The 13,528-nt window shown below is 41.7% G+C and overlaps 1 protein-coding gene across 3 annotated transcripts in view; it reads left to right on the plus strand.

Annotated features, from left to right (window-relative positions):
• The window catches only part of LOC126259264 (protein FAM193A-like), a 242,585-nt gene that overhangs the window by 209,552 nt on the left and 19,505 nt on the right, over positions 1 to 13,528 (plus strand). The window contains exon 19 of one of the 3 annotated variants that reach the window (XM_049955899.1): positions 7,343 to 7,465. The exons of the other annotated variants lie outside the window; for them this stretch is intronic. Within the exon in view, the coding sequence (XP_049811856.1) occupies positions 7,343 to 7,425 (83 nt within the window). The 3' untranslated portion in view covers positions 7,426 to 7,465. The remainder of the gene's footprint in view (positions 1 to 7,342; positions 7,466 to 13,528) is intronic. 3 annotated transcript variants of the gene reach the window in all.

The following is a 13,528-nucleotide window of genomic DNA, read 5'->3' on the forward strand; positions in this document are numbered from 1 at the left end:
AAGTGCCCTCCGCCACACACCGTTGGGTGGCTTGCGGAGTATAAATGTAGATGTAGATGTAGATGTAGTTGTGAATTCATGAGGAAAGGGAATGCAGCTTGACAGTGATTGGAGGTGGTGCGTTAAACAGTTACACGACTGCTCTGCTTTTACTTACTCATGTTACATATTTAAAATAATTAATAATGGAAGAATGACTCTCAGCTTGCATCACATGGACAGTATTTATCTAATTCTCCTTTTTCTTTCTGGATACGACATTTAGTTTGGATAATCAGTATTGATAATATTTATACTGTTACACTAAAATCATTCCATACCAAAGGAACTATTGTATGATCACCACCAACTCTGTTTTCTGGTGAAGGTAAAGACAGTACACTTCAAGCAGTGGATCAATAGTAACTATTTCTTATGATACAATGTGTAGGGTTGTTGGTTTCTGTGTGGGCTGCGACAAAGTGTTAATTCTCACAATTTGAGTTTTTGGAGCCCCACCACCGCTCCTGTGCCACTCCCACTCCCCACATCACCCTTTCATTGTTTTACTGTGGATGAAAGTGTGCATGTGTGACTGGATTTGAGGGTTGTTTCTTTGCCTTATGTTTCAGTCTCATATATCATAGTGTCCACATCTCAACAGTTACCGAGACTAATTTTTTTTGAAAAGAATCGATAAGTAAGTTCAGACACATTTCAGTTGAGTGTGCACAGGATACTGTAATTACAGGTAATGGAAGGAGTAAAGGTAACAATCGCTGTATAATTCAGGTGTTGAGCAGGTGGCAGGTCCATAAACAAGCAGAAATTCATCCATCTTTGTATAATTGAGGTACTGAGTAGATGATGGACCCATGAACTAGACAGAAATCGTTTCTAAGCTGTCGGAAAATATTCTTCCTCAGAGCTGAATGGCTTTATAAAAACACACCATACACGTGTGCAGCTACATTGTCTCAGCACTGCAGCCTGATGGACTGGAGAATGTAGTTGTGTATGTGCAGTTGTGTGTTCATTAACCCTGGAGGAGGACAATTTCAAAACAATGGAAAGTCCAGGTTGGAACATCAAAAATATTTTGAAAAGGATGGATTGCTACTCACTCCTTGATGCCTCTGAATGTTTCCTATCGATCTATTTCTTGACAAGTTGAATTGCAAACAGGCACAGTAAAAAGACTGGTACACATTGAGATTTCAGCCAAAGCCTTCTTTAGAAAAGAAAACATGCACAGAGATATTCCATGTTGAGAAACAGCCATTGAAATCAGACATGTTATATTCAGCTGCATGTTGTGTCACTGAGTGGTTCACATTACTCTTGGCCGTAGTTCGGTGGTGGCCATTCATCACAGTGGACAACTGATTGGTAGTCATACCATTATAAAAAAGCTGTGCAATTATTGCAACAGTGGTTGCAGCCTCTGGTGGGTAGCATAAGCCTTTGACGGGACTGGAATAGGAAATGCTGGGTGGGTGGCTTGGGCAGGTTCTGCACTTGTCTCTTCCACAGTTATATGATCTGTGTTTCCAAGGGGTTAGAACTGGCATAGGAATGGATTAAGATGTGGTGGAGGTTGGGTGGGCGATTGAATGCCACTTTAGGAGAAGTGAGAATGATCTTGGGTAGGATGTCTCTCTTATCGGGCTATGATGATAGATAGTCGAAGCGCTGATGAAGAACATAGTCCAGTTCTTCCAGTCTGGGGGTGGTAATGATGATGAACAAGGTGTTACTTTGTAGCTGATTCTTGGGTGTGGTAGGTGGGTTGGGGTGGGTATGGGGATAAGGCAAGGAAAGTCTGTTTGTGGAATGTGAAGATCTTTTCTGAGACCATCAACATACTGGGCAAAGGACTTCTATCCCTGCACGGCAAGGATGCAAGGGAGCGATTTTTAGGCGTGGAAGTAATTGCAGCTGTCAAAATTCAGGTGGTGGGTAGTGGATTTAATGTAGACAGATGTGTGGATGGAGCCATCAGACAGGTTGGCGGCCTATATCCAGGAAGATGAGGAGGACCAGGTGAAGTAGATGGGAGAGGTGTTGAGGTTGTGGAGAAATGAGTGCCTTGGCCCTGAGTCCAGATCATGAAGATATCATCTGTGAACCTGAACAAGACCAAAGGTCTGGGTTTTTGGAGACTAGGAAAGTTTCCTCTGAATGGCCCATAAACAGGTTGGCAGGGCAGAATGCCATACGGGTGACCATGGCTGAGCTACAAATTTTATGTATACCTTTCCTTCAAAGAAGAAGTATTTGTGTGGTAGGATAAAGATCGTAGTGTATGAGGAAATAAGTAGTGGGTTTGCAGTCTGAAGGATGTTGTGAGAGATAGTGCTCAATAGCAGCAAGTCCATGGGCATGAGAGATGTTTGTGTATAGACAAGTGGCGTCGACAGTGATGATAAGAGACCCAGGAGGTAAAGGAATGGGTATGGCGCAGAGTTGATGAAAGAAGTGGTTGGTAACTTTGACCTGGGAGGCTAGATTTTGGGAGGCTGGTTGGAGGTGCAGGTCACTGAGGGCTGAAATACTTTCAAAGGAAGCACAGTAAACAGCTACTATGTGGTGCCCAGGATTGTTGGACTCCTTAATTTTGAGGAGTGTGTAGAAGGTGGGAGAAAGGGAATGTCATAGGGGTGAGGCGGAAAGGTTCTGGAAAGGGCGTAAGTATTTAAGTGAGAATTGGAGGTAGAATGGGGTGACTATTGCAGATTTCATAGGTGAAGGAGTCAAGGCAATTGGCAGAGGCCTTCCACCAAGTTGTCACTGTGGTTCATAGTGAGTGTGGTGGAATATTTGTCTGCAGGTAAGATGATTAGGTCAGTGTCTGTTTTGAGACTATATACAGCTGTCCTTCTGCTGAAAGGTTGGTATTCTTAGGAAGGGTCCAGGGAAAGATGGTGAGGTCATGGTGGTGGTAAGTAATCCCTGGAAGGTGACCGGGGGCTGTATAGGTGGGAGGGGGAAGATCGCATTGGTATGGTGGCATGACCTGGTAGAAGCAGGGTTGAATGTTTGGATTAGTTGGCTTTGATTGGATCCATTGCAGGGATCAGGAGAAAGAGAGTAGCTCTTTGGTAAGTTCAACATGGTTAAATTTGGGTGTAGTAGACCTGATGGTCCTGCCTCTTCCACTTGCCACAACCCCCCCAATCCTCCCTGCAAACACTCCACCAAATCCAGAGCTGAAATAATCCCATAACACTGTTGTTAACCTCTCTACCAAATTCCTCGGGCCCAGTGAAGTTTCAGTAGTATCCTTAGGTCTCACCTTGAGCCCTACATCCAAATTTAATCATGTTGCTACTTGTTAAGATCTACACTCCTTCTCCCAATCCCTGCAATGGAGACACGGTTCTTCACCACCAATCTGCCCAAACAAAGGCAACCTAATTCCACCATTGAATTCTGCCTTTGCCAGTTCATGCCACCAGCCAACCATGATACTCCCACCCCCTCCCCGATCCCACATAAAAAAAACCCTGGTCACCTCACAGGAGTTTCTTACCCCCAACTTGGCCTACTATCCTTTTCAGTGTCACTTCCTAAGAACACCAACCTTTCAGCAGAAGAAAGGACAATCATACACAGCCTCAAAACAGATCCTAACCTAATTATCCCATCTGCAAATGAATGTTCCAACACTGTCATTTTGTATTGCAGTGACTGCATTTTGGAAGGCCCCTGCCAATTGTCTGACTCCTTCACCTATAGACTCTGCCGTAGTGAGCCCATCCCACAAGTCCAAGATAACCTACAATTCTTCCTTAAAGCCTTAGACCTTTCCCAGAAACTCACCCTTGAATTCATTTCCCTCCTCACCTCTATGACACCCCACATACCACCATTCTACATTCTCCCCAAAATCTACAAATCCAACAATCCTGGATGCTCCATTGTAGCTGGTTATTTTACCCCCACTGGCCCTCATTGACAGACACCTCTAACCAGTTTCCCACATACTTGTCACTGTCGACACCACTTCCTCAAGCACCAGCATCCCTCATTCCCGTGGTCGTGCTGCTGTCGAACACTACCTCTCCCAACATCCTTCAGACTACAAACCCACTGTCTCTTTCCTCATACACTGTGCTAACATTATCCTAACACACACATCCTTCTCCTTTGAAGGGGAGGTGTATATAAAATCCATGGTGCAGCCAAGGACCCCAGAATGGCCCCCCTTCAGTGCCAACCCATTTATAGGCCACCTAAAGGAAACCTCCAGCCTCCCCGAAACCCAAATCCCTGGTCTGGTTCAGGTTCATTGATGACATCTTCGTGATCTGGACTTCAGGGCCAAGACACCCTATCCTCATTACTTCATAACCTCAACACCTTCACACATTCTCTCCCATCTGCTTTACCTGGTCCTCCTGAACCCAATGTGACACTCTCCTGGATGTTGACCTTCTCCTCTCTTATGGCTCCATCTGCGTTTCTGTCCACGTTAAACCCATCAACCACCAACAGTATCTGCATTTTGAAAACTGCTATCCCTTCCACATAAAAAAATCCCTCGTGTACAACCTGGCCATCCAGGGACAGTGTGTCTGCATTGACAAGAACTCCCTTGCCCAGTATACTGAAGGTCTCACAAAAGCCTTCACAGGCAGGTACTATCTCCTGGACCTAGTCTGCCAACAGATTTCTCGTGCTTTATCCAAACACACCCAGTCCTCCCACCGTCCCAAAGAACCAGCTACTAAGGAGCACCCCTTTCGACACTTATTACTGCCCTGGATTGGAACAAATGAACCCACATCACAGTACTTCCTATTCCAGTCCTATGACATGCTTATCCTACCCGATTAGAGGCCGGGCCACCTGTGAAAGCAGCCATGTGATATACCAGCTGTCCTGCAACCATTGCAGGACTTTTTTTATATTGTTATGACTACCAGCCAGGTGTCAACAAGGAAGAGCAGCCACTGCTAAACTGTAGACAAGAGTGAAGTGAATCACTGTGGCACAATGTGCAGCTGAATATAACATGTTTGATTTCAGTGGCTGCTTCATAGCATGGACCATCTGGATCCTCTCCTCCACTACCAACTTTTCTGAACTGCGCAGATGGGTGTTATCTGTACAACATATTCTCTGCTCCCATAATCATCCTGACCCCAACCTATGGTAACCTACTATCCTGACACCCTCCACCCAACAGTTTCTGCCCCCCCCCCCCCCCCCCCCCCCACTGTCCTACCATCTTTTCCCACTTCACATCCAGTCAGCTTCTTTGTGCTCTGCTGTCTGCCAATGCACACACTAGTCGTTCCCATTCCCCGCTTCTCTCCTTTACAGATCTTCCCCCCCTCCCTCCCCCAGTTTCTCAAGGATTCCTGTCATTGTGCACAGTAGCCTTGTCTTATTGCTTCACCTATTCCACTCCTTCAGTTATTCATATTGTTGTGGCGTAGTAAGACAACCACGCCACTTGGAAGTAGCCGAAAGGCACGCGTTAACTCACGCAGGCTAGAGATAGGTCTGAAACAGGATACGTTATGAATGCTATAAAGAAAAGTACGTAGCTGCTGGAATGCTTAACTTTAATCCATCCTTGTGGTACATCGCTCTTGATGAGACAAGTGAGACTCTTTAGATACAAGCTATGTAATGCTAATGGCGCCTTGCTAGGTCGTAGCCATTGACTTAGATGAAGGCTATTCTAACTATCTGCTCTGCAAATGAGCGAGGCTTCGTCAGTGTGCATCGCTAGCTACGTCGTCCGTACAACTGGGGCGAGTGCTAGTAAGTCTCTCGAGACCTGCCGTGTGGTGGCGCTTGGTCTGCGATCACTGTCAGTGGCGCCACACGGGTCCGACATGTACTAATGGACCGCGGCCAATTTAAAGCTACCACCTAGCAAGTGTGGTGTCTGGCGGTGACACCACACATATTTCATCAAGAATTTTCCATTAACAGATTTAATTAAACCTTTAGAGTGAGCTCTAATGATTTTTTCTGCAAGTCTTCCTACTTGTTATTGTTCTGGGATAACATCATTTTACAAACTGTAGTGTTAACCACAATGATGTTATTGAGCTACCAAAGACATGTGCTGAATTCTGTGTTCAGATTTCCACTCATGGAACTAATACTTTGCAGATGTTGATCTTGTTGACTGTGCTACAATTGCACAGGTCTTAAGTTTCCTAATGTGGTGGTCTACTGAGCAATTCTAGAATATTTTAGAGCTCCCATCTATCAATTCTTCTCTCATCCAGTTCAAAATACAGCTAGGCTCTCATCTCTCATGGTGCTATGGAATAGACACTGCTAAGAGAATGAGATCTGGAGAATGCTTTATACTAAACATAAGATTCCATTCTGGATCAAACCTCCAGTCTGCAGTGTAATGTGTGTATCCTGACAGATTAAAACTAGTAATGTGTGTTATCTCTAGCTAAAATATCCACCTTTTGCAGGGAGCTCTGCCATTGAGCCATCTAAGCACACTTAGGCATGTGTCATAGCTTCAGTCTATCAGACAAAAAAGTTGTACTTGAGTGGAAGCTGGAATCCAGAATTCAGTCTTTCACTTGGTACGAGTGTTTGTTCTTCTTTTATTTCTGTAAGAGATTATAGCTGTGCCTCATCATGCAAAAGTCTCAGTGGGTTTTGTGGGTTTTGCAAGCATGCTGGAGCTATCCTCTTTTTAAAAAAAATCAATGGAGTTCTTGGCCATGCTCTTATCAAGAAATATTCAAAGTCCAAATTTTCTTGGTAAATCTTGGAGCCGACATAAGGTATATTCAGCTTCGTAAATGTCATTCTCAAATACAGCAAGTTACATAAAAGCTAATTTGAAAACATTTGTTGTTTACCGCTTGGAAATGTTATCATTTCAAGCTCAAAATGTATTCTATAGTTCTACATAAAGTCGGTGCTATTATTCTTGATAATTACTTGAAGAGGAATTATGAAACATTCCTTTTTCCAATGTTGCAAACTTGCATAAAGAAACAGTTAGAAATGCAGATATTTCTGTCACTTAAGTTACCTAATGTGAAATCTGTTCCGGTCAATCAGTGCCATCACATGATAGTTTTATTAGTACTGTTGATACTTAAAGCTATAGTATACATACCAATAAATTCAATGTTGGCCATAAAAAGCCGTAAAAATCCATGAAAGATACTAATGTAAATGATAAAGAAGGTATGAAATTAAAAACCGAAAGATAAAGTAAATGTTAGAAGTGTTGGGCAAGAAATTATATAGTGGCAAAAAAGAATTTCTTGTCTATTTACAATTTTAAGTCTCAATGACTACCTGCATAAAGTAAATAGAATCATGTTTTGGACCAGCCCCTTCACATCTTCCCTTATGCTATTAGGGAATTGTCTGGAATGGAAAGGATGGTGCGAAGATGCTGTGGATCCTCTCCGGTACACCGGATTGACAGTCATGGAGTGCTAGAGTTAATGTAATTGCAGGACTGCAGAGCTTGTAGCTGAAAGTGAGTAATGGAAGGATAAATAGTGCTCTTCTCTTAAAGTACAGTTTGAAATCAGAATAACAATGTTCTTTACATTCATTGTTCTGATTCATGATTTGAAATTTTTGTGTCAATCAAATGTGGACATTGTGGCTAATTCAGTGGTGTGTCGGTATGCATGCTTTTGTATACTTTAAAGACATGGATCAATAGATCACGTTTAGATATTATACATCTCTTGATTCATGCAAACTGGCACATTCACATTTTACATTTTTAATTGGTTTACATATATAAATGCAAAACAGAGTAGTTTGTTTCTGTGCTCATTTTCTTATTTTTGGTTAAAATACACACCTGAAAAATTATTTTCTACGTGCCCCTGTCCATGCTTTTATTTTTCTTTCATCATTGTTGTGACATGTCATTTGTGATAATTGAACTTCAGCAAATCAGTTTCAGAATTTTTACTTACATAATTGTTTATACCTTACGATGGAGCCCATACTCTGAGACACATGACATATTTATCCCAGAGATTTGTCTAGAGTATGTAGCATTTTCACGTTTATGTAGGAGGAATTACAACATACACCCATAAGTTGTACTTACCAAATGAGGGGTAGTATGATGGTCAATGTAGGGGACTCACATTAACGAAGAGAACAGTCCATATCTTCATCCATCTATATTGATTTTGATTTACTGTCTTTTTGTGTCAGGTCACATGAATTGTTAGTGAATGATGATGTTTTCAGTCTGAACAATTCACTGTAAAATCTTGATCTTAACGGGAGCTTTACCTGTCCCTGATGACACATGTGCAAAATCTTATAACTGCTATGACACATCTTAATAACCTTGTATTAGCATTACTACCATTTGTAGTTGCTGTTCTATCCGAAGGTAAGATAAAGTTATGTTCAACTGAAATGTCATTTGTAACATTGCAGTGTTTTACTAGGCAGGTTCTGTTGAAAGTTGTACGCCTTTGCTATCCCCCAACAAATCTTCTTATGCAACCAGTATAGGAGGCCTAAAGTTTAACCTGGACTAAAGCCATGATGCAGCTTTCCATTGCCAGAGGTGGAAGAACTGATAAGTGACAGAAAGAATCCTCAACTAAGAATGAATCCGGAATCTTTAGATTTATAGGCTAGCACTTACCCACTTACTCTGAGCCATGCTGTTTCACCTCCTCAAGTCTAAATTCCAGTTCTTCCCTCTAGGACCAAAGTAATTGATTGGTGATTCCTCAAGCCAAGACCTGTCCTGTTCTAGGCCAATGTACCGGGCAGGAGGGGTTGCTTATGGTATCACAGTCCCTATCTGTTAGCTGTTCTCACTAGCGTGCATCTGATTATTTGGACCTTGGAGGGATTTTCCAGCACAAAACTATTTCCATCATGGATATTTTTAGGACACATTCATATTTCAAAAGTTTTAGGACACATTGATATTTCAACAGATTTCTTGATTACGGCAGTCCTAATATATATGTAAATGAATTTTTCGAGCTCTTCCACACATACAGATTTTGGTTATTGATGAAACTGTGGTCTTTGGACATAGACTCTTTATTTTCTTTTATTTTATGTGGTAGGAGCATTCAGTAAAACATACAGCAGCTGTTCATGATTAAAACATCCACTACAGTTCTACAGTTACTAACTGATTGAACTCTTTACACTACCAGGTTTCAGGAACTCTATCTCATCTTCAGGTGTATCACTACCTCTGTTTTGATCTTGCAGTTTAGGGATATTGTTTTATTTTAACTCAGAGATACACCTGAAGATGGGGCAGAGTCCCTAAACCCTGTCTGTGTAAAGACTTGCCATAAAGACTTCATCCAATGAATGACTGCACGACTGTAGCAGATGTTTTAATCATGGACATTTCACATAACATATGTGGTCATCTCACAAGCAAAAAATTTGTGATACAGCAGCTGTTCATATCATTAGGGCTGTGTAATATCATTTGGCATACATAGCTTGTTCCATGAAAACAAGGTATGCCTAAATTATTTTGTAGTTCATAGCAGTTTGATTATTGTTGTGATCAACTGCTTTGATACTTTTTCTTCAATATTGTGTGTATTGAAGGTGGAGGCGGGAGAACATGAAGGGAAGGGACTGTTGATGTCAATTGCTTCAGGACTTTCTGCAGAAGGATTTTATGCCGGACCGGGATTTGAACCCAGGGTTTCCTGCTTTCTTTAATACTTGTACTACCATGGAGATTGTTGAGTGACAGAAAAGGGAATAGATCCCTGTTTTTTCTCCTTTCTCTTTCTCATATTTAAAATAGTTTTAAATGAATATAGGATTTGAAGCTTGCTCCTTGAAATTTCCCATAAAGAAGTTTTTGATGGATGGTGAAATTGGAGAACCCACTGCAGTGCCAGCAGTCATCTTGCATTAATTCCCCTCACACAAAGTGTACCATCTTCAAATAATTTTAAGAGTTTTAATGATATGTGCAGAATGGTGCAATAATATTCATATCATCTCACACTAGGATCTTCAGTAAACAAAGACATCACTTGTCCTCATATTTACGTCAAGTCCTAAAACAATGCTACCAGCTATGTCCCCATCTTCCCACTTTTCACTGGGTCTATTTTATGTCTGTTTGCCAGAAGCAGAAGAGAGAGAGTTGCTCCTGTACCTCTGATCTGTCATTTTGCTAACTGATAGTTGCAGACAGAAACACTGCTGATGCGTTTAGCTAGATGTGTCACAGAAGTTGGGGGCTTTGCCATGTGGTAAAGCAGGAAACTACAGGGTGTTTCACAATTCATGTTACACACTTCTAGAGGTTGCAGAGGGGACTTAGTCTAAAGTTTTACATAAGATCTCATGTCCAGAAACGTCATCCAGTGATGCTACTGAGTGTCGGAGTTATAGGTGCTGGCATCTGTAAATGTATGTATATATACGGTGGTTCTGTGATGATGTGACAAACTTTCAAGGATGGTGGAGACGGATAAATGTCTCAGTTTGAGGTCAGGATCCCCAGTTCAGAAACAGAGTCAAAAGTTACAATCGAAAACCATTCTGATACCTCTGACAGTGGAATACACATACTGGTACTGTTGTTGCTAAGATTGTAGGATAGACCACTTTCAGAGGTGGAATTATGGGTGAAGACAAGCATGTCAAGGCTATCAGAATGGTAATTGCTTATAACTTAAGACTCGTTCATTTCTGAACCAGGGACCATTACCTCAGGTTAATACATTTATCCTTAGTTTGTAACATCGTCACAAAATCATGACATATATCCATATATTTACAGGCACTTTGCCCTTCTGTAGCTCTTTGGATGATGTTTCCAGCCATGGTTTCCTATTAAAAATTTGATCTACTAAGTCCCCCCTCCAACCTCAAGAAGCATGTAACATGAATTGTGAAACACCCTTTATATTTCATGGAATGTGTGTAATGCACAGTGAATTGAAATGATTTGAGAATTGGCAGAATTTTATTCTTCCATTCCAAGTAAATGTTTGTTTTATACCTTCAACAAGTTCACTGTCAGTCCCATCCTTATCCTTGGGTAATTTGAGCTAAAGCTCCATATAAGTGAATTTTAATTTAATTTCATTCTTACTTGTTACCCCACCTTTTCTGCTTCTTGTGACTGTAGCATTTCTTACAATGGTAGTGCATAGGTGGTAAGCTGAAATAATGACACGGTCCAGTCACATTAATATGACCTCCTGTCAGAACTGAATAACCACCTTTCATGGGGTGGGTGTGCAGGAAGAGTGTCAGTGAAGTTGTGGATGATACTGTGAGAGATGTGGAGTCATGCCAACTCCAGTGCTGTAGCCGACAGCACTAAGTTTCACTGTGGAAGATCCATGGGACGAACAGGGTGATAGAGATACCCCCACAGATTCTCAATTGGGTTTAAATAAAGTGGGTTTGGTGGCCAGGGATATGGTAAATGCATCCTGATTCTTTTTGAACCATGCACGTACACTGTGAGCTGTGTGACACGTTGCATTGTACTGCTGGTAGATGCCATCGTACTGAGTACTGCAGAAGCATTCTTGTGTTGATCCGTGTGCCTCCCAGAAAGGATCCACACAAGGAATGCCACAAAAGCATTCCCTATATCGTAGTGCTTCCTCCTTCAGCATGGACCCTTCCAACAATCATTACAAGGTTGTACACGAGAAAGGCCGTCTGTCCGATGGAGTGTAAAACGTGATTCATCTGAAAAGGCCACCTCTTGCTGCTCATTGGACGTCCAGTTGCAGTATTGCCATGCAAATTCCAGCCTCTGTTGCCAATGAACGGCAGTCAGCTTTGGTGCGTGAACCAGGTATCTGCTGCAGAACCCATACGTAACAATGTTTGCTGGATGGGTGTTGAGGAGGCACTGTTGGTAGCCCATTCATTCATCTCAATGATCAGTTGTTTCGCCTGTACGTATCTCTGCAGCCATTTTTCACCCCTGTCATCTGTGGTCTGTGGTGCACAACAGTTGCCTCAGCATCAGTTTTGGATAGACCATTTTGCCATTTGCAGTATACTATAACCACAGCAGCATGTGAGCAGTTTACAGACTTAGCTGTTTTGGAAATGCTTCCCTGCTTGGCCTGAAAGCCACTGATTGTGCCCTTTTGGATCAGGTAAGTAGCTTCGTTTCTGCTTTCTGAAGAGGACTGCATTGTTTTCTGCATACCCTTCAACACACTTTATATATCTTCTGCTGCTAGTGCTTCCACCTGTTGCCTGTGAGTGGTCATTGCATGTTTGTGTCGGACATAGTGGTGGTAACACTAATGTGACTGGATTGTACAGATGGTGATGTTTGCCATGTTCGGGTTTGGTGAATATGGTTTCTACTGTGTTTGGGGCTGATCAGTGCTGCCTTTCAGCTATTACCATAAGTTCTGGTCATGTTTTAACTGCCACTGGATAGCTGTTATGGCAAAACAGGAGTTAGCAGGCAACCTCTGGGGTCCCTTAAAGCAGACCTTCTGTATCAGACTGGCTCAGATTTGCTGAGCTAACCCTGAATCAACTTTCATATCCCATACTGTGTGTGGGAACTACATAAAACCCAGTGTTAAACCTTTCAAAATTCTCATTTCTTAGAATAGACAGCCAGAGAATGTTAAAACCAAAACCAAATAAACAAGCTTACTGCAATATTACTAAAGATTTGTTAATTTGCATCTTGGGTAATGATCTCAGAATTTATGAGTGTGTACCATTTTCACACCAGAAGACGATAGCAGTGACTTGGGCTGCGACAAGGATACAAATAACAATCCTTTTTGCAGTCACCTTTCTAAGTCAGTGGCAAATCTGCTTGTGGATGCATGCACAGGAGACATAGTCCATGAGAGCATTTTGAATTTGGTGGAAGTGGACATTAAGATCAATCTTGGGATTGTAGTAGATCTCTAGTCTACTGATAGTTCCGAGATTTTTAGATTTTAAACAAGCACCGATTTTAAAGATATGCATACAAACATGTTTAATTAGGGCGTACCACTGCTGTCAGGCAACGTAATTGGTCAAGACATCAGGGAATCCTTAACAGTTACTGTAGTAAGGAAATTGTGCATTCTGTTAGGTACTGTCCATGTAGGAACCAAGGGGAACATGGTAGCTGATGATGTAATGAATGAGTCTATGGGGCACAAACAGGCATAATGTGCCATCTCTCAGCATTTAGCTGTAACAGACAGTAAGTTCACTCATCTGTAGCCTTCAGAGGTGTGTAAACTTCTTCCATCCACGTATGACACAAATACATAACTTTTCTGAAGTGAATTATCTTGATGAAGTTGAAGTTGGAAGCTGCTGTTGACATTTTGTTGTTTTTGCAAACTATTTTTTTTTTTTTTACCTTATATGAAACACAGAGCCACGATTTATTTCTCTAAAATATCATACAAAGTTCATCACTATATTTCTATTTAAAGCCTGAAATATGTAACATGTGAATTGCGTTTAATTTGTTTCAATTGCTCACCTGGAATTACAGCGATTCAGTAAATTGATTTTTATAGGCCAGCTTCTTTGTGACATTTTTTTCATTGTGACAGCATGTCAT

The sequence above is a fragment of the Schistocerca nitens genome, chromosome 5, assembly GCF_023898315.1.
Source record: "Schistocerca nitens isolate TAMUIC-IGC-003100 chromosome 5, iqSchNite1.1, whole genome shotgun sequence".
In the NCBI taxonomy this organism is placed as follows: domain Eukaryota; kingdom Metazoa; phylum Arthropoda; class Insecta; order Orthoptera; family Acrididae; genus Schistocerca; species Schistocerca nitens.